At 40.0% G+C, this 25,545-nt stretch overlaps 1 protein-coding gene across 1 annotated transcript; it reads left to right on the top strand.

Moving 5' to 3' along the window:
* Nucleotides 1-193: 193 nt before the first annotated feature.
* On the top strand, nucleotides 194-25,191 carry LOC133517920 (WD repeat-containing protein 35-like). The gene is made up of 22 exons (XM_061851402.1): nucleotides 194-486; nucleotides 1,381-1,492; nucleotides 1,751-1,890; nucleotides 2,650-2,752; nucleotides 2,896-3,056; nucleotides 4,005-4,152; nucleotides 4,755-4,885; nucleotides 6,785-6,988; nucleotides 8,103-8,217; nucleotides 8,605-8,718; nucleotides 9,782-10,004; nucleotides 10,925-11,150; nucleotides 11,654-11,823; nucleotides 14,047-14,262; nucleotides 15,053-15,196; nucleotides 16,096-16,219; nucleotides 16,510-16,635; nucleotides 16,709-16,802; nucleotides 19,534-19,709; nucleotides 20,982-21,068; nucleotides 23,412-23,521; nucleotides 24,882-25,191. Exons 1-22 carry the CDS (start codon nucleotides 463-465, stop codon nucleotides 25,048-25,050), a joined length of 3,117 nt encoding a protein of 1,038 aa, XP_061707386.1. The 5' UTR covers nucleotides 194-462; the 3' UTR covers nucleotides 25,051-25,191.
* Nucleotides 25,192-25,545: the final 354 nt, after the last annotated feature.

Consider the following 25,545-nt stretch of genomic DNA (forward strand, 5'->3'; position numbering starts at 1 on the left):
AAATATTTAGCTCAGACATGAAACGGAATGTTTTCAGCGGATCTTACACTGCCGGATCATCTAGTGATCCGAGTGAGTCTGATGTACAACATTCTTTGTTGTATGTGAACGTACCTTTAACAGACGCTTTCATTACTGTCACTGTCAAAACTGTCAAAACAGTTAAAACGTACCGAACTTACGAACTTACGTAGTTATTGCAGTATTTTTTCGTTATTTAAAATAAAAGTTTTCAATGAAAACGTGAAATATATAGAAGCAATTCGATATATACTGAAAACTTAATTCACAGGAATTCTTCCGTATCTCTGTTTTTATTATATGATGCGAACTTTGTTGCTGTATGAACACTTTGAAAAGTTATCGAATATTTTACTTGAATTACTACAACTAGAGTAGTAAATGTTTATTAATTAAAATAAATACGTTTACCTCCCGTTTGTGCATAAAACAGTCTACAACATGTTCATATATATGAGTAAAAAGGTACTTCTTTTTGTTATTCTTTAGGTTACTATGGAGACGAGACTTCAGCAATTTGCATTCTACGTAAAGAATGGTTTAATAAAATTTGGAAAAGTGTAAACAGCCCAATTTACCTAAATGCATATTTAAAAAAACCAATATTATCTTATCAGCAATGAAACACTTAAACCATTATAAGGGACATTCCATTGTGACGGGTGGGATATTTTGTTTTTTTTTTACTTATACTATGTTTTATTTCTTCCGAACTGCTACAGTATTTGTATTAAATATTATACAGTCATAAAACCAAATAATCATTTTATACTTGAAACTATTGAAAAAAGTAATAAAATGTTTTTTCTCTTATCATTAGAAATAATGTGTATTAGAAGTGTGATGGATGGGACATCTCTAAATATGGAATTCAATATAAAACAGCTTATGTATTTTAACACCTATGGTGTCTCCTTCGCTGTCACCCATAAGTAAAAATACCTTAACCTACCCTTACCTTAAACACCTTTTTGGATTTCAGTTAACTGGCGAAGCATAGTGATACTTTACTGTTGTACAAACCTATGTTTAACAAATAAATCATTTTTTTGTTTTTGAGTTATTGGAATTTTGATTTTATTTCAATTAATCAAATTTGAAATTTAAATGACATAATCGCTTGGGAATCGACCAATCATTGAGTTGAATAATCTGCTATTTGCAAATCAGTTGTTTATTAATTTTTGCCCAGTTTCCACTGAATGCCACTACAATTATATATTATATATTTGCATTATATACTAAAAAATGACAACAAATCACAATCACATTGCTGTTAGATGCAGGTTGCTCATACTCAGCTACATAGGTTGAAAACATGTTTATGGACCTACTTATTGATAAAAACTATATTTTCAGATTGCCATTCCCAAGCAGTCAAATGTCACTTGTATATCATGGAATCATTCCTCAGGCTATATTGCAGTGGGCGGGGAAGAAGGAATGCTAAAAGTTTTAAAATTAGAGTCTGGTAATTTTTTTTCATTGTGTTATCCTAGAATAAGCATGCAACATATAATTATGGTTGTATAAATTGTTAAAACCTACAAATCTTGGAATTGCAGAGTCATGAAAAATATTTAGATTATTCCAATTAGTACAGACATTAATATAATTATTTTGTGTAATTTATGGTTGACTAATGTTAGAATCTAATTTACCAAACTTGCCATAAATACTTTCTAGATACTATTATTGTTAATAAAATGTATCAATTAAAATGTTACAGGTGGTGGAGGAAATCTCTCTATGAATTTGAGTCTGGAAGGGCACACTGGCCAATTGCGTGTGGCTATTTGGAATGAGGTGTACCAGAAACTGACTACAAGTGATGAACATGGAGTCATCATTGTCTGGATGTTGTATAAGGTAGATATAACAATGAACAGCTTTATGTCCAAATAAATGTTTATTGGAAAAAAGTTAGAAACTTAATTTGTACTAACAGCAACCCTGTTAACCAACCATGTCTTTGAAAGTCACCTTTTAATAGTCAAGATTAAAAAAAAACATGATTGAAGCCTTATCACTTCCTTGAATTCCTAAAAATTCTGCATAAGAAAAAATATACAAAAATATCATGCTATTGGGTTGTAATTTTATTGCCATATGAAATCTGAATGTATAAAGGGTTAACAGTGCCTTTAAGGATATTATCAGCTAAGCTCTGTTCACAACATCAATCATTATGGTATTATCCTCCTAAGGTATAATCCTCCATACAAATAAAAATCCAAAATTTGCTAGTGACATTTGAACCTTTAGTGTTGGAAATAGAGTTGATTTTGTTTTGTAATGTAACTGTGTTCCAATTGAAAATTATTTAAACATAAAAATTAATAAGTAGGTAATTGAGACTTGATCCTAGGGGAGACTTGGTCACCTAAATTATAAATTCATAATTAATTGCCAATAAATGATAAATATCTGTCCTAAAAGGAACCAATCACTATAATGTTTTGATTTTAATAACATTACAGAGTTAGAATAGGTAATTTAGATCTATTTTAAATTTAATATAGCTTTATAATTTAGGAGACCAAGTCTCCCTACTATAGCCAGGACGATGAGCTTTAGGTTAATAAGCATTTTTCTAATTCTATTTATAATCTTTTCTTGTTCTTAAAGGGTTCCTGGTATGAAGAAATGATAAATAACAGAAATAAATCTACTGTCTCAAGTATGGCTTGGGGCTCTGATGGGCAAAAGATATGTATTGCCTATGAGGATGGTATGTTGCCCAAAAAAATACATTTATTCAATAAATAAACTAGATACAAGGAGATATAATAGAATATACAAACTAAAACTAGGGTTTTAAGAGCTTTTTATAAGAATTCTTTGCTTAAGCCAAGAATTTCTCTCCTTTTCTAGGTGCTGTCATTGTTGGATCTGTGGATGGGTCGCGAGTGTGGGGTAAAGACATAAAAGGGCCCGGCCTTACTGCTGTGCAGTGGTCTCCAGACAACACTCAGTTGCTGTTTGCTCTGGTTGGTGGAGAGCTGCAGTTGTATGATGACCAAGGAAATTTAACAGTATGCCAATGTCTATAAACCTTTACCCTATGCATATAATTTCACAATGTCTTTCTGTGTCAAATTATTTAATTCGACGACCAGTCTGGCCTAGTGGGTAGTGACCCTGCCTATGAAGCTGATTGTCCCGGGTAGCCTTATTGCGCTTACTGTGGGACTTAGTCAATTTGTGTAATATTGTCTTATAATATAAAAAAAAAAATCGCACATATTACCTTTAAATCTTTACTGCATACGAAGCCATATATCGCGGATATGATCTTTATTGACAACTAAACTTTATTGATAACTAAAGTTCAAATTTCAACAAATATTTTTTATTGTAATAATAAATAATTATGTATAATGAACAATTAAACATCAACCCTTTATTGCACTAGCTTAGTAGTAATTAGTGGTACTTCGTAAGAAGAAAATTACCTCATTGTCTTCAGTGCTATATGCATTTCTATATTGAACTTATCAAATGCAACCTATGTTTAGAAAGATCAACTTCATGCGTAAAGACATAACATTGAAAATCAATAAATAATTTTAGCCAAGTCACCATTGTCGGTTCTATAATTAGGGCTGATTTAGACGGCACGCGAACTTGCATGCGATTTTAGTTACATTGCGGACTATTTAGGTTACAACCGGCCGACCGATAATATACCACAGTCAACTCGCATGCGAGTTTTCGCACCGTGTAAATGAAGGCATATCAATTTTTTTCTCATAATAACATACCGTTTGATAACGCTTTACGCGGTTATCACACTGATACGGATCCGCACGCCGCTCCTATGTAGAAGCGAGACAGCGCTATGCACGCTAAATACATAGTGATGTCCCGCTCGCACTTCTGGCGGCGTGGAGATCCGCATTCTATGTGGAGACCGCATAACGTGCCTCACAAGAACGAATTTTAATAAATTGAAAAATACCATCTGTATTTATTTTTTGTAGATGCCAGTTGCCATAAATGGTGTGACAGGATCGATGGAGGTGGTCGCAATGGATTGGTATGCCGGCAAGGCGCCGCCCAACCGACCAGTGTTGATGATATGTTACAAAAGTGGAATTATATTGCTGATGAAAAGTTGCGTGGAAGAAGGTATCTTAATAATGGCGTTTGAAAACATTTATCGGTTACGGCTTTTTCTAATAGAATAGTGGTGGAATGCTTGTCAGTGGCGTAGCAAAGTGTGGGCGAATGGGGCCCTCGCCCACGCCACGCCACGCCAAAGCCAACCTTTTTAATACCTTGAGAATACACATTGGAAAGGGCCTCGCAGATGTGGTTTCGCCTACGGCTAGATTACTTCACGGTACGCCACTGATGCATGCTTGTTGAGATCTGGCCAGGTGGTGGTTTAGCTTTACGTAGTTTTGGCTCTCGATCAGATTACCAACCCGTTTACTCCGTAAAAAATGAACTAAAACGGAATGCAATTGCATATTAAAATTAAAAAAATTACCTTTGGTGTTACGAGCTTGACAACGCATTTGTTATCCCGGAGAAAGACTGGCTACAGCAGTCAACAATATATTCTAGCTGCGCAAGTTTCTTGAACTTGTGAAATGTCTTGAACACTAGGGTTGTCTCTCGATCAGCACATAAGATTAGGTAATAATAACCTCCGGTTTTTCTTTATGGATATTTGATGTGTCGATTAAATAAAATAAGCTACATAAATAAAATAAAACTGTTTTCAGATAGCATAGTAGTAGAAACCAACATGATGGCCATTGACTGCCATTGGAACCACAATGGAACTGTGTTGGCGGCCGCCGGGTGTACGTCGGACCAGACGAATGTGGTACAATTTTTCAGCGCCTATGGAGAGGTAAGACTACTTATATATTTATCTTGATGATTTCTAAATCTTAAAATCTTAAAATAAGAAAATCGTATAAGATCAAAGGCCAAGCAACACGAGGGTATAGAGGTATAGAGCCGTAGGGGGGGGGGGGGGGGAAGAGAGGGGGGGGGGGGTTGAAGATCTCATTTTTCGGCTGTCCGCGTATATCTTGAAAACTTTGCGTCTATGGCTGGGACTTTTAATAAGTTCACCTCCTACCTAGTCTAAACAATGTTACGAAGTCAGAAATTGTGTTACAAGCATTTCCCTCTATATTTTTTTTGAGCATTCGTTACCTGGCCTATTACTGCCTTGGACGATATTCAAAATGGTTTGAGGCGCCGATCCACGGCTCTGAGCTACCGAATTTTATTCGACAGTGGCAAATATTTCCAATAAGTATACGTAGTACTACGGAGCGCAAGACTTACACTATTTTAACGGACGTTTCTATCAGTAACAAATAACTATGTGCAAACCCATACCAAATTATTTTGAGCAGAATCTTCTACTAATTAAATGTACATGAAATAAAGGAATAACGGACAAATTTACCGTATCGGGGGTATTTCGAACTCTGCTATAAGTGCTATAACACCCAAGGCCAGTGATGTGAGCCGCGAGCATTATAGTAGTTTATGTGACTGCTACATAATAAAAGGCATTAAAAGACAGGAGTGTGGGCTTAAGAAACGAACGAAGTGAGTTTCTCAATAGGTTCACACGAGTGTTTTAATGCACATATTATAAACTTTTTATGAAATATTCACTAACCCAAATAACAGGGCATCGTTGCTCTCTTGGCGGAACTCGCGGACATGTCGTGGCATCACCGAAACATTTTTATCGCTCATTTTACACGAAACTTTTGCTATAGTTACTTTAAAAACAACAAAACATATTTATTTTATACTTAAAACTAATTAATAGATAAACTGTACGTCAAATGGCGGCAAATGAAAAAAAAAATCACGCATGTCACGCATTCGTAGTTTTTTTTAAATTCAGAGACAAACTAGTGTCGGGGGCCTATTTCAGTATCATTTGATACAAACTAACATGTAAGATATGTCAAAATTGTATGCAATTCACATTTCATTTCGAACAAAAAGGCATCTCGACTGATATTAGAATAGAGGTCAAATGGAATTGCTTTTTTTTTTTCAGAGATGTTCCAAATTTGAAGTCATAACCAAATCTATTTTGATGTAGTTATGAAGCTATGGAAGGTAGAGGTAAGGAATGAAATCTCCACAGGCAGAACTGTTTCAAAAGTGTCCAGCTGTCAGCTATAAATAATAGTTCCAAATCCTTCATAGTAGCGCTAGAGTAGCTAAGAACCTAGGCGTTATTGACGGAGTGAAGTTTGCTGTCTATGATTTTTTTTTTAAAGTATTCTAGGTATTGTAGCGCTACCTATTTAAGGTTTTTTGATGGTCACTTTTTGGTACATGGAGATTTTATTCCTTACCTCTACCTTCCATATATGAAGCAATTACAACATCATCACAGATAAGAAATTTGTTGTAACAAAACAGTTTATCGTAATGTTGGCCATTATTTACGGATTTTGAAAGCATCATAGAGGGTTTATGATATGTGTGTAGATAAAAATATTTTACAGTACATATGGGGCTACTTTATAGCACTAGTGCGAGAAGTAGCATATTACGTTACTGTGTCGAACATTTAAAGGGCCATATGTACTGTAAAACGTTGTACGATACATGTGCGAATAGGTAATTCGCAACTCGTGTCGATTTAAAACACTCCCTTCGGTCGTGTTTTAATTTATCGCGACTCGTTTCGAATTTCTTATTTTTCGCACTTGTATCGTAATGTACTATTCACTCAGGTACCTATTACCTTCCTTTACTGTTGCAGCATATTCGGACATTGCGAGTCCCCGGCGGAGCGATGCGCTCCCTATCCTGGGAGAAGCGGTCCCTGCGTCTCGCTATCGCCATCGACTCGTTCATCTACTTCGCCAACGTGAAGCCCGACCACAAGTACGCGTTCTACGGGAACACGCTGGCGTACGTGTCTGGCACGGAAACGGTTACTTTCTGGGATACAGTTACCTTACAGGTAGGTATTCATTTATTTATATTCCAGCCACGCGATAACCATCTACCTTCCTCAATATTAATAGAAACCATTTAGATAAAATAATAGAAGTATTTTAATGGTCAATAATATCAAGATGCCTAAATAGGCGAGTCCACACAGAGCGAGCATACGTGTGATGCAATTTCCTGGCGCACAAACCGGTTATTGTAGACGTGCCTTGGCCGAAACGGCGCGCGCGTTAGCCTCGCCTGAGCGCGCCGTTGCAGCCGAGGCACGTCTACACTACGATTTGTAAGAGACTTTGAGGCCTACATTGGGCGGGCGGTGTATTCGAATAATAGACATTATTCTGGTTTTGTTAAAGTAGAAAATCAAATCTAGGTAATGCTGTTCATGCAGACACTATCAGTAATAATTATATTGCTGACATTGGTATGAAATGGAATTAAGTTATATGAACATTTTAATAGAACAAATGAAGACAATATGCATTTTATGCAGGTCAATTTTTTTACTAAGTGGCTGGACTGTATGTGAAAGCTATCATTTACGCGAGAAAGAATTCATGTATTTAGCAATAGCAAAGGGAATTTGAAATAGTGGTGGACTGTCAAAGAAATCTTTGTAGCCACAGTAAATTTACTGCCAATTTTCGACACATGATTAAAACTTTTAGAACGCCATTTGACTTTGATCCTTATTCTATCACTGATATGTGTTAATGGCGCCATCTTACCGGGCATCGGCTAAAGGTTATGGCGCTAACGCTCGAAACGATGCCCGGTAAGATGGCGCCACTTTGTGATATTTAACAAAATTAACACAAATCATATCAGTGAAAGAATAAGGATCAACATCAAATGGCGTTCTAAAAGTTTTAATCATGTGTAGATTTTCTTTGACAATCCACCTCTGTTTCAAATTCTCTTTGGCAATAGTAGCAACCCACAAACAAAAACCTACCAAGAAATACGAAATTGAGTTATTGGAGAATTAAATGGTTTCTTGCGACAGTTTGAGGTTAACACGGGTAATGAATAGAATCAGGCGTTACTTTGCGGAAATCCATACAAATTAAATCGAAACTTATTAAATATTTTTTGTTTTTTAAGTGGGTATTTTATTGTTACAGTCGTGGGTGAACCACATTCCGGACGTGATAGACATGTGCGGCACGGATGAGTACTGTGTTATCGCCACACTCAATATGCTGATTATCTCCAATCAGCAGGGGATCCAATGTGACGGTTTGTCTTGCTTAATTGGGCTTGTTTCGATCGGGATATTGACCGCGATTACCTTTTGTATTATTTTTCGAGCTCCCGATATTCAAATCAACAACACAGCAGGACGCATGTAACTGCGTCGAAATATCGGGAGCTCGCAAATAATACAAAAGGTAGTCACGGTCCATATCTCGGTCGATATACGTCTAGTGAAACTTCAACCGTGAATCGTGAATCATTCAAAACTGTTTTGCTTAAGAGCTCCGTCAACAAAGTTTTGTACGTAGCTCTCAAAATTAGCCAATAGCCTAAAGCGTTTAAACACAAATTATACTACTTAAGTTTTTTGTTTGTGTTGTTGATTTACTTTCCTCTGCTTATATTATTCAAAATGGTTTCTTTTTTTAGCTAAGGCTGTAAGTATACCCATGGTGTACGTGGCTATCAACAGCAAAGCGACGGTGGTTGCGGCGTCGAAAGAATCATTCCTGGTCTGGAAGTTTTCTACGCCGGCTAGACCAAGTAAGCTTGCACATTATTTTTAACGGTTCTATATATAGTATTTATTAAGGTCGATAAAATATGATCACAGGTGCATTTGTTTTGTTTCGTTCAATTAAAAAAAAAAAAAAAGCTGCCAAGTGCGAGTCGGACTCGCCCATGAAGGGTTCCGTACCATTTATGACGTATTAAAAAAAAACTACTTACTAGATCTCGTTCAAATCAATTTTCTGTGGAAGTTTGCATGGTAATGTATATCATATATATTTTTTAGTTTTATCATTCTCTTATTTTAGAAGTTACAGGGGGGGGGGGACGACGACGACACATTTTACCACTTTGGAAGTGTCTCTCGCGCAAACTATTCAGTTTAGAATTCTTTTTTATTGGAAACCTCAATATTATTTTTGAAGACCTATCCATAGTATGGGGAACCCCACATTTTTTTTTTGTTTTTTTATTTTTTTTTTTCTGTGAAAATCTTAATGCGGTTCATACAATACATCTACTCACCAAGTTTGAAGAGTATAGTTCTTATAGTTTCGGAAAAAAGGGGCTGTGTCATAAACGGACATGACGAATCTATAAGGGTTCTATTTTTTGCCATTTGGCTACGGAACCTTAAAAACAACTCTCATTCCTACGGCTGTTTTATACATTTTGGCTGATCGGATGATTCGAATGTCGATATTTTCTATGGGAGAGCCAAAATGGCCAACAATAGTTATTAAAAGGTGCTCAGCCTACGTAATATTTGGCTGACGGCAAAAAAATAACCTGTATAGCAATAAGGTAAAATCAGAAATTTCTGAACGAATTTACTTTTTAAAGTTTCGCTGACAAACTAGCATACGACCTGCCTGACGGTAAGCAGTAAACGTACCCTATATGAACACCTTCATCTGCAGAGGTGCTACATTCGCATTGCCGGTCCACTCGAAAACTATAAATCGAGTTTAAAAAAAAACCTATTGTGACCCCTTGAGAAAACCTTAACAGGTAGTTTGTTCCACAGTTGAAGCTTTCGCGGAAGGAAATTACATATAAACCGCAATCTGGTTTATAACCATAAGTACGTTTGCAGGAAGCACAGAACATTTATTTCGCGCCGACGGGACGCCGGTATCAGCAGGAGACATCAGTTACCAAGACGATACCATTTGCTGTATAACTTGCTCCGACAGTCACCTGCTGGTCGGTAGAGATTCTGGCACTATTCTCTTCTTCTCACTTGTGAATTTCAAGAAGATTACTTCGATCAATATGAACTCGAGACCGTACAAATTGGGACTTAATTCTAATTCCAGGTACGTTTACTAAGTCTAAGCTAAAATGAATCCTATTAAACAGCGTTTTACTTGAGTTGAGGAAATGTAAATTTTCTATACAGTAATTACAATCCATATTTCAATGACTGCGCCAATGGACTCGGCCAGTAGGTAGCGCGTGTACAGATTGGTGCTGTGCTGACTTTGAATTTATGTGAATCGTACGAGACATTTTACGACAAAAGATTCGTTTATTTGTAATATTTATCAGAGGTCCACAAGCAGAGGATATGCCTAACCATTTAGTATTTGCCATTAGGATTTGCCTAACCATTTAGTATGAACTAATGAAGGATAATTTCGATGAAATTTAATTTTATGTCATAACTCACGGTCGTGGTCATGTGTGCCTTGTGTGCCTTGATCACACGTACCGAGTAAACGGGCGAGACAGTGCTCTCGGCCGAGTACTCGGTGCGTATAAACATAGCGCCGAGTGCTCGGCCGAGCACTCGGGCGAACGAAGCGGTGAGTCAGTAGTTCGGTGGACGTTCTATCTGCTATGCCGAGTGCCCACCCTCCCGCTTCCCCGCACTGTCTCGCTCGCTCGCTCGGCAGGTCTGAACGCGCACTGACTCGCCATTCGGTCGTCACATGGGCACATCGCCGCGCGCGTCATATAACTGACTGTCCTAATTTCAAAACATGTGTGAACAGTTACTCGCTTACATCACTGTCTCGGCCGAGAAACATTTTACTGTCTCCCCGTTTACTCGGTACGTGTGATCAAGGCATAAGGATGACAAAAACTTGCTAATCAATAAACGACCTTGAAATTTTAAATTTATCATTTCATTTCGATTATTTCTGTTGACCTGATATCGTATCAGTGGGAAAGTAAAGGTTAAAGCTCCCATCTGACAAGCTTGACTTTATTTTGGATCGTTCTCAATTTTCAGCAAATTCTACGTAATAGACCAACCCGGTTCATTATACCTCCTCGACACCGACATGGCCAATAACATCAGCGTAGGACAGGCGCTACGCAAAGACGTGTGGAGCGCCCTGTGGGCGAGTGACAACCCACAGATGCTAGCCGTGGCTGAAAAGGCGCGCCTGTATGTCATGCGCGACACGGAGCTCGAAGAGCCGCTCGCGATGCAGGGCTATTTGTGCACATTCAAGGTAACCATATAGGTATAGCACGTGTGGGGCAGCGACAACCCATAAACGCTGGCTACGGCTAGAAGGCTTGCAAGGCTATCTGTGCACATTCAAGGTAAATGTAGGTGTAGGACGTGTGGGCCGGTGATAGGGAACGTGCATGAACTGTAGGAGGCAGCACAGGAGCCGTCAGATTTTTGGCGCGAGGCGTAAATGTGATGTTTTTTGTTCCGATGTAGCCCACAAGATGGCAGAACCTACTATGCACATGAAAACACGTGACGTGTACATGTGCATGTTTATGGTTCCGATTCAGGCCACAAGATGGCAGACCCTCCAACGCGCACGGTCCCTATAGCTTTTAGACTACGTAAACGTACATATATACGTTTCCTCCGAGATTACCAAGCAAAATATTGGTCATGTAAATAATATTATAGTACTTGATTTCCAAACTATTGTGATTTGTCAAAATTAAATGCCTCCAATTTTAATTAATATACCTGCCTAATTCAACTTTTCAGGAGCTGGAGATCACAACAGCGCTACTTGACGGTATTACAGATAAATGCACGCCGCAACACATCGTGCGAGTAGAAGTCAAGTCCCTGAGAGACACTCGGCAGCTCATCGAGAAGGTCGGCTTGAAGGAAGCCGAGAACTTCATTAAGGATAACCCACACCCGCAGTTATGGTATGTTTACACTAATGTATTTGCTTACAAAATATGTACTTTTTGTTTGAACTGAATTGCGTTGGCGTCAGTAACAGTAACCCTGGGCGGCGGCAATATGGGTTAAATAAGTGGCTCCAGCGTAGGCTTCTCCTGTCTAGTTTTTTAAAATGGGATTTGGCTTAAAGGGATACTTGCTAGGATTGACAGGAAACGGCACTGGCGCTATGTATAAAAAGCTTGGACCGGCACATAACCCATTTGAGAAAATTACAAAAGCTACTGTACAATATGACTGTCATCGCTACCATATATCTACATTTGCTGTATAAGGCCATTCTTGTATAGTATTTGGTAATTGAGCTGTGGATATAGAGATTTATAATAATAATAATAATAAATTTTAATAATAATAATAAATTTATTTCATTCAATATAAAATGATACAATAATACAAGGGGTTGAGACCTTCTAGTAGGTATATAGAACCTGTGTCAGAAAGTCTCGCTCTTCCAATTGGTAACTAATTAGAACATTTTAATATGATTTGAGTATAACTATGTTACATTGAGTATCTTAAGAACTAAAACTAAAGAACTAAGTAACAAAATTGCAAGCTAAGAGTGTGTGTGTGTGTGTGTGTGTGTGTGCGTGTGCGTGTGCGTGTGCGTGTGCGTGTGCGTGTGTGTGTGTGTATCTATCGCTCGAGCTTTTTTACAAGGGTGGGGAGAGATACCGTGTCGAAAGCTTTTTTAAGATCGAGAAAGACAGCTAGGCATTTATTTCCATTATCAACATCTTTAGTTACCCTAGTAGTTAGGTGAAGGATAGCGTCTTCTGTCGATGTCCCCTGTCTGAACCCAAATTGGAATTTCGATAAAAGTTGAAATTTATTGAGGTAGTTAACGAGTCTAATATTAATCAATTTTTCTATTATTTTAGATACGGTAGTAAGAACCGAAATCGGCCTGTAGTTGTTTGGTTCAGTTCTCTCACCACTCTTGTAGACAGGTGTGACTAAAGATTTCTTTAGAGGTTTAGGGAAAACACCCTGGGCGAAACATAAATTTGTTAGGTGGCTGAGTATTGGGGCTATAATGGATTTGCAAAGTTTAAGAAACCTTGTAGGCACACCATCAGTGCCCGTCGCGCTATCAGACTTAAGGGACGTGAGGATATTTTCCACCTCGTGGGGGTCAGTTTCAAGTAGGACAAAAGATGAGGGCAATGAGTGATTTTGTATAGAGCTAGTGTCAGTTGTTGAAACAAAACCAGAGCCAGCAATCTCAGATGCTAGTTGTTTTCCAATGTTTGTGAAGAAATTATTAACGTGGTTTATCGCATCCTTTGGGTCAGGTTTGTGTTTTAGAAGTTCGGAGTTGTCACTTTTATTTCCCTTGAAGTTAGTAATACTCTTGATAGTAGACCATAAAGCTTTAGAGTTTTTCTTGTTTTGTTCCAATAACTGACGTTCGTATGTGCGTTTTAGTTTTTTAATTAAATTTGTTGTAAAATTTCGGTACCTTTTGAACGTAACCCTCAGTGTCTCATTTTCCGGTTCAGATCTAAGTTTCATCTGCATTTTGTTCCTGTTTTTGATGCAGCGCAGAATACCCGGTGTGATCCACGGTTTAATTATTCTACGACCTCTAGGTAAAGATTTAACCGTTTTACTTTCATTGAGTGATTCATTTAGGTTGTTAATTAATTGGTTTATAATATAGTTTGGATCAGTGCTAGATAATAAAGCTTCTAGGTGCTTATCGAGTAGCTTTTCCACGGCGATTTTGTAGTTTATGACTTCGATCGATTTACGAGTGGTTTCAACTGTTTTGTTAAAGGATAGGAGTAAGAACGTGGTGGAGTTATAACAGAAGTAGTGTACCATTTTTATGTGTAACATGCTGGTAACATACCATACATGCCATTACCTGTCACTGTCGAGTTAAATTGGGCCCCTTAACCAACAAGTAATGCGTCGAGTAGAGAAAAATCTTTTTTTCTCTACATTATTATAATATCTGAAAAATAAATCAACTACGATGATTTTGCATTTTGCGCGCCACATTAGAAAGAAAGAAAATACATTTATTTAACGCCACAACACACAGACACAGACCTAACGGGATACGGTTTATAATGAACATTCACACCTTCCAATAAGGTTTACTATAGCGTGCTCTACTATACTCAACTATAAAATCTTAATGCGATACCAAATAAAAGTTTATTCTTTTCCTTCAGGTTACTATTAGCTGAAGCAGCATTAAAAAACTTAGAAACGGAGTCAGCTTTGGAGACGGCGGAGGCGGCTTTCGTACGGCGTAACGACTACGCGGGAATTAGATTCGTCTCACGACTGAACGCGCTGCATTCGAACGCGCTGAAGAAGGCAGAAATACTAACTTACTTTAAAGACTTTGATGCAGCTGAAAAGATATACCACGATGAAGATAGGAGGTAAGTACCACCTCCCCAATGTTTCGTTTAATAGCTTTACTAGAGGGCAAGGCACCGAAATTTCTGTCTTTGCACATACAGAATGTAACAAAAAGAGTGGAGGTCCGTTTGAGAGCGTATTCGGTATTGTGTTCTGATTAGGAAAAAGTAGAAAAAACATTTTTTGGCTTTTGTATAGAGGCTTCGCCGACTTGGACGACATGCCCCATAGAAAAACATTTTTTTTTGTTTCAAATTTTTTTTTTCTTTTTCTAATCAAAACACAATACCGAATATGCCCTTAAATGGATCCCCACTATTGTTGTTACATCCTGTATGTGCAAAGACATAGAAATTTCGTTGCCCTGCCAATGCCCTTTAGTAAAGCTATTAAACTAAACATTCTAGAGGTGGTACTTAACGTAAAGTAAATGAATTTTCTGCGGTATGACGTATAGTTAACTTACTAACATATATAGTCACTAACTTCAATGTGTGACCCACTTCGTATAGTAAATTAAAGTTACTTAGAATTACTATGTTATTGATAGGCTATGTTGACATTGAAAAATTAACAATTGCTCGTGTTAGGAGCTCGTAATGATGCTGCTTCATCGAAATTGTATGTTATTCAAACATGTATTACATGTGATGGTTATAGAATCTACCACCAACAATACTTTATCAACTTAGATCTAAGATTTAACTCAGACTATACGTAGGTATATATTTTTTAAGAAAATACTGAGCAGAAAAGTAGAAAATTGGCTTCAAATCAAATAACTAGTCTACCATATTTAATTTCCCCCAGAGACTTGGCCATAGCACTCCGGAAGCGCCTCGGCCACTGGTTCCGCGTGGTCGAGTTGCTCAAGCAATCCGCGAGCACCACGGACGCGCAAGTCAAGCAGGCCTACAGCAACATCGGCGACTACTATATAGACCGACAGAATTGGTAAAACGCGATTTCAAATCATATTCATCAATATTATATTTATAGTATGTATGTGTATATATATGTATGTATGTGTGTGTTATATTTATAATATGTTTGTATTTATATTTATATGTTTTGTATTTATATGTTTGTATATGTTGTTTAGTTTATAAGTATATTAGTTTGCTTTTCTTTTTAATTCATTGACTTTTTTCTCTCTCTCTGCACCAATTGTAAGTGTCTCTGTTTGGCCCTATAGTTGACTGGTAGAGAATGCTATTTCGAATTAAGTCCGCCATTTGTACATTGTTGTATATATTTTGTGTAATAAAGTTTAATAAAGTGGCGTTCTCTCGTTTCGGAGGCCAAGATTCTTTTTGGATCGCTGAGCCAAAGCAGTTAGTTAGTTTAGTTTAAAGTTTAATAAAATAAATTGGTCAGTAGTTCCGGCTGACTCTTCATTTTATTGTTGGAAGAGTTGCGATGTCTAGAAATATCGTGCTTTGAATTTGAAATTATGTTGTAACTCTGGTATAATTGTATATGAAAACCGTCGAGGGCATCGAAACCGAGCCACAGCAAGAGCTCAAGTGAGACGAACTTGTGGACTCGCACTGTAATCTGTTAATAAGTCATTGAAATCTTTGGGCACTATGGGTGACTTCCTGAAAGGAAACTGTCACTAAAAAGTGACCTTATCGCTTTATTTGTACCTACAGTCGACGTCAAAGGCATATTTACACTTTTGCACCTTACTCCTTTCTAATAAGGCGAAAAATGTAAGCGTATCTTTGAGGTCAACTGTGCCTATATTTTTACTTACACTGTAACAGATGAAAATATTTTTGTCAGTCAGGGATATTAACTGTCTCAAAACTCTAAACCTTAAATTACATTCTCTAAATGATTACCAACAGGACCGGAGCTCTCGAGTATTACACGATGTCCAATAACACGGAAGGGTTGAAGAAATGTTACATGGCGCTCGAGGACAACGAAGCCCTGTCGAAGCTGTTCACTGGCTTGCCTAGGCAACCTAAGGTTTGGAACAAGTTTTGGTTTTTTCAGTTCATTTTACAGCTATCTACACATAAAAGACGATTTCGTAGAACCCGTCTCATATCTCAGTTATAAAAGGGGTTAAACTCCATAGGAAGCGTGCGTGAACTGTACTGCACAGCACACTTTCATGTACGGTGTCGGAATATCCAGTAGTATGATACCACATAAGTTCAATTACCAATAATCAAAGTATGTATTGGTTTTTAGGGTACATATTAGTTTCATCCGAGATATAATTAAATACGTTAGGTAACTGTTTTTTTTTTCAGGATGCACCCATGAAAACGAACATGGACGAGATGGGTGACATCATCAATGAAACACCTTCCATTCAAGGAATTATGCAGCTAAAGGAGACAGGTCGCATGTTACAAGCTGCGGCCATGGCATTTCAGGTACTTTACCATTACCGCCAACTTGTAAAATAATAAGGACGTTTTTCTTCAACAATTTTTATTTATGTTTTAGCTTGCTAACATTGAGGCATCAAAATGCGTGTCTCCATCCCGCATAAAGAAATTATACATCCTAGCAGGACACCTGTACACTCAGAACTCTGTGGGTAAGTAAATAATAACTACAAAGTGTGATGAATGTGGGTACTTAGCCAAATATATTACCTAATATATAAGTGGGTAGCACTAGATTTCTTTGTCTCGATTAAATACTGTAACGAACGGACGTGTGTTATTTCTGCAACCCTTAGTCGGACGCCACCCCCTTCATCCCTATTTCTCACAAAGTATTGACAATGGTCCAATTACTGAAATAGATCTTGCTAGATCTATCTAGTAGTTGCACTCAACCGGTCTTCAATGGCAATCATCGTTAAAAGGACTATGCGTCATAAAGGTCTAAAAACCAACAGAGTTGAGAATAAGGTGATTAGATAGGTATTTCTATGTACTTCATTTCGTTCTATAGGCATTAGGCACCAAGCGGAATTGCATTGCAGAACTGAGATATTTGTATTTTAGTCAAAATGTCATTTATTTATTTATTTATTTTTTTTATTCCGAAAAGGTAAGCATTTGACCACAATCTCACCTGATGGAAAGTGCCGATGTAGTCTAGGATGGAACATGCTTACCTAAAAGATGTCTATTCACTCTCGATTTAAAAAGGTCCAAGTTATAGTGGACTGGGAATAGATTTGCAGGAAGTGAATTCCACTCCTTAGCCGTACGCATGATAAAGCTGGATGCGTAGCGTTTAGTGCGAATCAGTGGTAAAGTAACGACGTAAGGGTGAAACGCAAGTCCGCGTCTAGTCCCACGGTGGCAGAACGGAGATGGGGGGATAAGAGTATGTAATCCCATCGCACACTCCCCGAAATGTATCCTGTAGAATACCGATAAACAGGCTACCTTTCTACGGTGTTCTAGGCTCTGCAGTCTAGCCTCTACCAATCTCGCATCCCCAATAAGCTTCCTAGCGCGTTTGTCTATGGAATCTAGGGTGGCTAGCTGATACTTGGCGGATCCATCCCAAAGGTGACAACAATACTCCATACACGACCGGACTTGAGCCATGTAAAGCTGAAGAAGCTGCTCCGGTGTGAAGTACTGCTTGACCTTAGAAAGGACGCCTAATCGTCTAGCTGCAGATTTAGCCAGAGATTCAATATACGCCCCGAAGCTCAGGTTAGATGAGATACTTGTGCCAAGTAGCTGGAGATGGTTGGATATCGGTACGGATACATCCCGGAAAGTCGGAGTCAGGTCGAAAGGACTCCGTTTCGCAGAGAACAGACACGCCTGTGTTTTGGTAGCGTTGAATTTGACCAGGTTTGCGTCGCCCCAATCGGATACTACCTTAAGTGTCAAATTCAGACGGTCTACCATAGCCTGTCGATTAGATTGGACTTCCTCTTTTTTGGCCCGAGCATTGGAGAGATATCTGTCCACGACAGTGCTGTCATCGGCATACCCAAAAGTATCTGGGACTAGCATGTCGTTGATATGCAGCAGAAATAAGGTCGCGGACAGAACAGAGCCCTGAGGAACACCGGCATTAATAGCCCATTGGTCAGATGTGTAGCCATCTAACACCACCCGGATGGAACGTTCACTCAGGAAATTCTCAATCCAGTTGCACAGGCCGGCTGGTATCCCATATGCTGGAAGCTTGCTCACCAAACTTGCATGCCAGACCCGGTCGAATGCTTTAGAGACATCGAGAGATACCGCAAGGGCTTCACCGTGCCTCTCAATTGCCTCGCTCCAAAGATGGGTAGCATGCACCAGAAGATCTCCAGTCGAACGACCCTCGCGGAAGCCATACTGAGAGTCGCTGAGTAAATCGTTATCCTCTAGGTGTGTTAGGAGCCGCTTATTCAGTACACGCTCCATAATCTTGCAGAGTATGGAGGTGACCGAGATTGGTCGGTAATTGGCTGGGTCTGAACGACTACCTTTTTTGGGCACGGGTTGCACGTTTGCAAGCTTCCAACACGAGGGTACTACGCCAGTTTCGAGCGACAGGCGGTATAGGCGTGTTAAGATTGGGGACAACTCGGCTGCACAGTTTCGCAAGACAATAGCAGGGATTCCGTCGGGACCGCTGGCTTTATTCACGTCTAACGTTCGCAGTATTTTGAGGACTTCCTTTTGATGTATATGAACATCCCTCATGGAAATATTCATTTGAGGAAGCACGGGTGGAAGTTTACCGGCTGAGTCAAGACGTGAATTCTTAGCGAAAAGAGAAGCGAACAGGTCAGCTTTCTCATTCTTATTAATTCATCATTCTTATTAACTAGGCAATAGAGTCCAAGTAAGTAAATTAACTGCTGCAGGGTAGATATTCGCGCATCGATGCTAGGGCGGCAAACCATTCGCCGCGCTGACCCTGTGGTGGACTAATAGAGTTCATCATTCGCCGCGCTGACCCATTAGTCCACCACTATCTCTATTTACCTACTCATTTCGTTCTATAGGCACATAGCGGAATTCCATTGCAGAACTAAGATATTTGTATTTTAATCAAAATGTCATCACCCTTATTAACTAGGCAATAGAGTCCAAGTAAGTAAATTAATTGCTACCCTATGTTCGCGCACCGCTGCGAGCGCGGCAAACCATTCGCCGCGCTGACCGTGTGGTGGACTACCTATCTAATGACCTAACTCTCATATCTGTTGGGTTTTGTACAAAGTTGCCCATGGTCCCATGCTTGTATGATAAGTAACTTATCAGAAGTTTCACATTTGGTGGTAAATACGTTAATTGAACAAGATTTCCATCCGTGTAAAGTCAGTACTACGTACTAAATAGTGGTTTACGTTAAATCAGACGGAGCAAAGGGGCGGGAAGCCTTGCGAAGCTTCCGCCTGGGCGCCGCGCAGCACTGGCTGGAGATGGCGGCGGAGCGCGCGCTGGCCCGCCCGCCGCGCGCCGACGCCGCCGTGCGCGCGGCCGCCCGCCTGCACGCCGTCGTCGACGACTTGCATCCCGAGCAGCACCTACAGGTAGGATGGCGGCCCATTTAGACGCGCTGTAACGCTGGTTCCAAATCGCAGCGGAGCGCGCTTTGGCCCGGCCTCCATGCTCCGACACCGCATTTACACACCTTCGTAGATGACTTGCATCCCGCGCAGCACCTACAGATAAACAAGTATGATGGAGGGCGATTTAGACGCGCTGTAACGCTGGTTCCAAATGGCAGCGGAGCGCGCTTTGGCCCGGCCTCCATGCTCCGACACCGCATTTACACACCTTCGTAGATGACTTGCATCCCGCGCAGCACCTACAGATAAACAAGTATGATGGAGGGCGATTTAGACGCGGTGTAACGCTGGTTCCAAATGGCAGCGGAGCGCACTTTGGCCCGGCCTCCATGCTCCGACACCGCATTTACACACCTTCGTAGATGACTTGCATCCCGCGCAGCACCTATAGATGAACAAGTATGTTGGAGGGCGATTTAGACGCGGTGTAACGCTGGTTTCAAACGGCAGCGAAGCGTGCTTTAGCGCGGCCTCCGTGCTCCGACGCCGCATTTCCACGCCGTCGTCGATCACTTGCATTACCTATAGATAAATGTCAGGTCAAAAGACACGCACGATGCTGCTGCCCGGGCGCGACGCACCCCTAGTTTGAGATGGCATTAAAGCGCGCTATAGCACAAGGTCCTGACTTGATTAGGAATGCTCAGGGACAGAAAAAGGAGCTTTGCTAAGAACGAGGCATTCTAAATAATCAGAACACAACTTTATTATTAGGTTTATTGTTACTTCAGCGTGTAATATTGACCACCTCAAGCGGTTACTTATCTAATTCTGCTAATTGTAGGTACGAAGGTACCTTTGTATTGTCTTCATTCAATACTAGGAACTGGCAAACCTAATTAGTCAATGAAATTATACATAAGAGATATATTAGTATAACGTCAAGTCAATAAAAGGGCAAGGAGCACGAAGTCATATGACGCGTTCGCACGACTCGTACAAGTAGAACCAACTGACCTCAGCGAAATGACACGCACATCGCACAGGTTTCACCACATTTACTTGTTTGAAGTTGCACATTAATAATTTTAGTCTATAATGATAAATTAATAACAATTGGATAAGTTACAGTCGGATAAATAAACCAACTACTTGAATGTAGGTATACATTTATTTGCAGATTCTAGGTATGCTAAATGGTAAGTACCTACTGTACCTAGGTACATAGTTAACGAATTAATTTACAAGGACGTAATTTATATATGCTGATGTGCTCTGATTTTCTGTCTTCAGGTATGGTGCACAATAGCATCGATAGCAGTCGAAGCGAGAGCGTTTGAATTATGTTCGAAGGCATTCATTAAACTCGAAGCAATCGATGTGAGTATACTGTATAAGTCTTTCGTTCTGAACTCAGCTCGTCAAAAGAATCTATTCAATATTGTTTTTCAAACGACGAACAGGTCTTGTAATGAGATACGGTCTATGAGGTGAGGAATGTAAACGCTCGAGGTAGATTTCTGAAAATATTTAATTCTATTTTTTATTCAAACTAACAACATAAATATCGTCTATCGTTGTTGCTTGCCACCTTCAGAATGAATCGCCTGCAGATCTTTATTCCTTCAGCAGGGCGATAGTTCTGAATTCAAATAATCGTTGCCAGTTATCTACCACGAGACTGAAGGTTTCCAACCATCACAGTACCATATAATTTTTAAGAAAAAAAACCGACTTCATTGAGGGAGACCGGTGAAAGAACGATTATTGTTGATTTTAGATTTCATATAATGAAATTAAAAAGACAGCGTTCTACGCCTAATTATGTAGAAAAGGAAGTAAGATGTTTTTTTTTGCCACTGCACCCACCTTGACACATTTCAGATTTACCATATGGTTTACTGGTAAGATACCCGCAATAGGGTATTTGACTGTATTTAAGATAAATTATTTCACACCATGCATGAAATAAAACACCAGATAATTATTAAAAAAACTAAATAGGATAGAAATATAAAAATGTGCCTTGAAAACCTAACTGTTGGACAAAGAGAACAAATGGCCAAACGTGAACTATACATCATCGAAGAGTTCCGTTCTGTTCATCATCAGCAGTTCCACTTTATCAAATGTCACTTCTACAAATGTAAATACTTGATTTGTTAATGAAAATACTAAGATCACTATATATATGCCTTGAACATTTGAGGAGTTCCCTCGAGTCCTCATGGACCCCATCGTCAGAACTCGAACTTAAAAAAAAATTGTCTTGAATTTTCAAGTTAGATTTCTAATTTCAATATTGTTTAACAAACACGGCGAAGAGGACAAATCGCCAAACGTGTACTATGCGTCGTTGAAGAGTACCATTCTGATCATCATCAGCAGTTCCACTTCATCAAATGTCACTTTTTTAAATGTAAATGCTTGATTTGTTAAAGAAAATACAAAAATCACTATATGCATGCCTTTCATATTTGAAGAGTTCACTCGATTCCTCATGGACCTCATCGTCAGATCTCGAACTTGACAAAAGTTTATCTTGAAAATCTAATTTACTTAACAAACACAGCGAAGAGGAGAAATCGCTAAACGTGTACTATGCGTCGTTGAAGAGTTCCATTCTGATCATCATCAGCAGTTCCACTTCATCAAATGTCACTTATTTAAATGTAAATGCTTAATTTGTCAAAGAAAATACAAAGCTCACCATATGAATGCCTTTCATATTTGAAGAGTTCCCTCGATTCCTCATGGACCCCATCGTCAGAACTCGGAACTTGACAAAAATTTGTTTTGAAAATTTAATTTACTTAACAAACACAGTGAAGAGGAGAAATCGCCAAATGTGCTTTTTTGTTCAGTCCACACTTTTCCCTTCTCACACTGTTCCTAATTCTATCTTGTAATTTTACACCACATACACTTCTCAACGCTCTCATTTCCACTGCATTCACTTGACTCTGATGTTTCTTCTGCCATACCCAACTTTCGCTACCATGCATAAGTGTAGGCACCAACACCCCTCTATGCACAGCCAACCGTGCTTTTTGCGACACCTTCTGGCTGCTCATAAAAGCGTTGAGTGCCCCATTCACACGATTTCCAGCATTCACTCTCCTTTCAATGTCTTCATCATGTTTACCGTACCTAGTGAACAAGGTTCCCAGATACACAAACTCTTTCACTTGTTCAACTCTTTCTTGACCAATCAAAACTTCACAGTTTGTCGTACTTTCTCCCTTTTCAAATACCATTACTTTCGTCTTGCTCACATTTATTTTCATTCCTTTCCTTTCAAAAGATCTATACAATGTACAATGTTTATCAAATATCAATTCTATGGTTTTCAATGAACAATCAGATGTAGCGGGTGATCGACAGCGACACGCGTTCAAAGGGCGCGTGGCACTCCAGATAGATGCTACTGCTGCTGGATAGTACAAACACCTTTTGCGGTTTTAAATACAATATTAAATAGATTCTTTTGACGAGCTAAGTTCAAAAAGTAAAGACTTTACTATATCATTATTTTCAATTCTCTCTCTTTTCTTTGTTCCTGTATCTGTCTGTAATAATCTAATCGTAAACGAATCAATTTAATTAATCTACTTGATATATAACTACTTTTTACTTTTTTTCTCTGAAAGTCTACCATGAAAAAAGAATAGTGCACTAGCTTAAATAGTAAACTTTTAATAAATCAATCATTGTTTTTTACAGCCCGACAACTTCGAAAAGTTGGCAATTGAAATTTTTACGAGATGTAAACCTAAGGATGTAAAAGGAAATAAAATCGACTGCCCAAATTGTAACGCCGCCATACCCGAATGGTAAGTCATCAATATAATAACCGTGGTTTTAGTTTTCTTATCGTTGTGACATGCGTAAAAATAAAAAACTTGTTGTTAGTGCAAATAACTGCTAGCACGAATGACCGTGTGACTCGTACGGCACGCACTGCATATTACGCCATTGAGGTATAGTACTAGAGTCTGCATCTCAAACAAAATGATTCCGCACCTCACTTCATTGCGTTCAGAAGGCCTACCGCAAATCACGTTCGACGTGTTTCCTATCTGTCGCACTTGTAAATTCGTACATAAGTGCCAGGGAGGCAACACGTCGAACGTGGTTCGCGGTAGGCCTTCAGTACGACTCTGACTACTGACGAGATGCCACTTGAGATGAAACTTTAAAAAATAATAAAAATTACAAATGCCTTTATGCCTTAGGAAAATGTATTATAATAATATCTAGAAACGTAATAAAAGCGCGATAATAACAATCCACTGCGAAAAAGCTCTTGTTTTAAGCTCATTTAGATTATTTTGAAATGCCACTTTAAATACTCGCGGTGGTACGCCATTTTCTTTGGCGCATAGACTACCTTTCGCAGATGTAACACTGAGGTACTGATGATAATCTTTTTTTTTTACTACGTCTCCGTAGCCTATGTACGCCTGCAACTCCATAGGAGTTACATGCGCGTTGTCGACCCTAACACTCCTCCCTCCCTCGTTGAGCTTTGGCAACCTTACTCACCGGCAGGAACACAATACTATGAGTAGGGTCTAGTGTTATTTGGCTGCGGTTTTCTGTAAGGTGGAGGTATTTCCCCAGTTGGGCTCTGCTCTAGATCTGGAATGACATCCGCTGTGCTGTGCCCTACCACACAAAGCAAGATGACATTCACAATGCCCATACCTCTCTTGTGGACGTAGATTAAGGACGTACCCGGGTCCGAATCTACCTTATTGTTTGCAGAATATATACATAAGAATGATATATTAATTGTTATCTTGTAATTTATTGAAGTGTTTTTATTATATTTAAAGAATATATTATGTTACAAGCGTGATTTGATCACAATTGCTACCAGTACGAGAGTCAAATAGAAAGGGTTTTATGAATATTTTTATAAATCTTAATATAACCAGTGTCACATAAGTAAAAAATATCATTACACTTTAACGGAAATAAATACATTTTATCTAGATGCTTTACAGTCCCGCGTATTTAGGCAGAAAATGAACCGTTGTCATAACAGTTTCGCCTTTGGATAGCTATTATTCTTAAGCTTAGTGACAGACGTCAAACGCCGAAAATGGCGACACAAGTTGTTCTCGATAGCGTGTCTAGTATGTACTACATTAACCATCTTGTCATGTGTCATCACCTTGCTGTTTCCAGGAAAGCGGTGTGCCCCAGCTGTGACACCGTGTTCCCGGGCTGCGCGGTGTCGGGGCGAGCGCTGGCGGCGCCGCGCGCCGTGTGGGCGTGCGGCGCGTGCGGCGCGCGCGCGCAGCAGCACGAGCTCGTGCTGCGACACTCCTGCCCCATGTGCCACGCGCCGCTGTAAGCGGTGTGCCCCAGCTGTGACACCGTGTTCCCGGGCTGCGCGGTGTCGGGGCGAGCGCTGGCGGCGCCGCGCGCCGTGTGGGCGTGCGGCGCGTGCGGCGCGCGCGCGCAGCAGCACGAGCTCGTGCTGCGACACTCCTGCCCCATGTGCCACGCGCCGCTGTAAGCGGTGTGCCCCAGCTGTGACACCGTGTTCCCGGGCTGCGCGGTGTCGGGGCGAGCGCTGGCGGCGCCGCGCGCGCGCAGCAGCACGAGCTCGTGCTGCGACACTCCTGCCCCATGTGCCACGCGCCGCTGTAAGCGGTGTGCCCCAGCTGTGACACCGTGTTCCCGGGCTGCGCGGTGTCGGGGCGAGCGCTGGCGGCGCCGCGCGCGCGCAGCAGCACGAGCTCGTGCTGCGACACTCCTGCCCCATGTGCCACGCGCCGCTGTAAGCGGTGTGCCCCAGCTGTGACACCGTGTTCCCGGGCTGCGCGGTGTCGGGGCGAGCGCTGGC

This window comes from Cydia pomonella, chromosome 5 (genome assembly GCF_033807575.1).
Source record: "Cydia pomonella isolate Wapato2018A chromosome 5, ilCydPomo1, whole genome shotgun sequence".
Taxonomy (NCBI): Eukaryota; Metazoa; Arthropoda; class Insecta; order Lepidoptera; family Tortricidae; genus Cydia; species Cydia pomonella.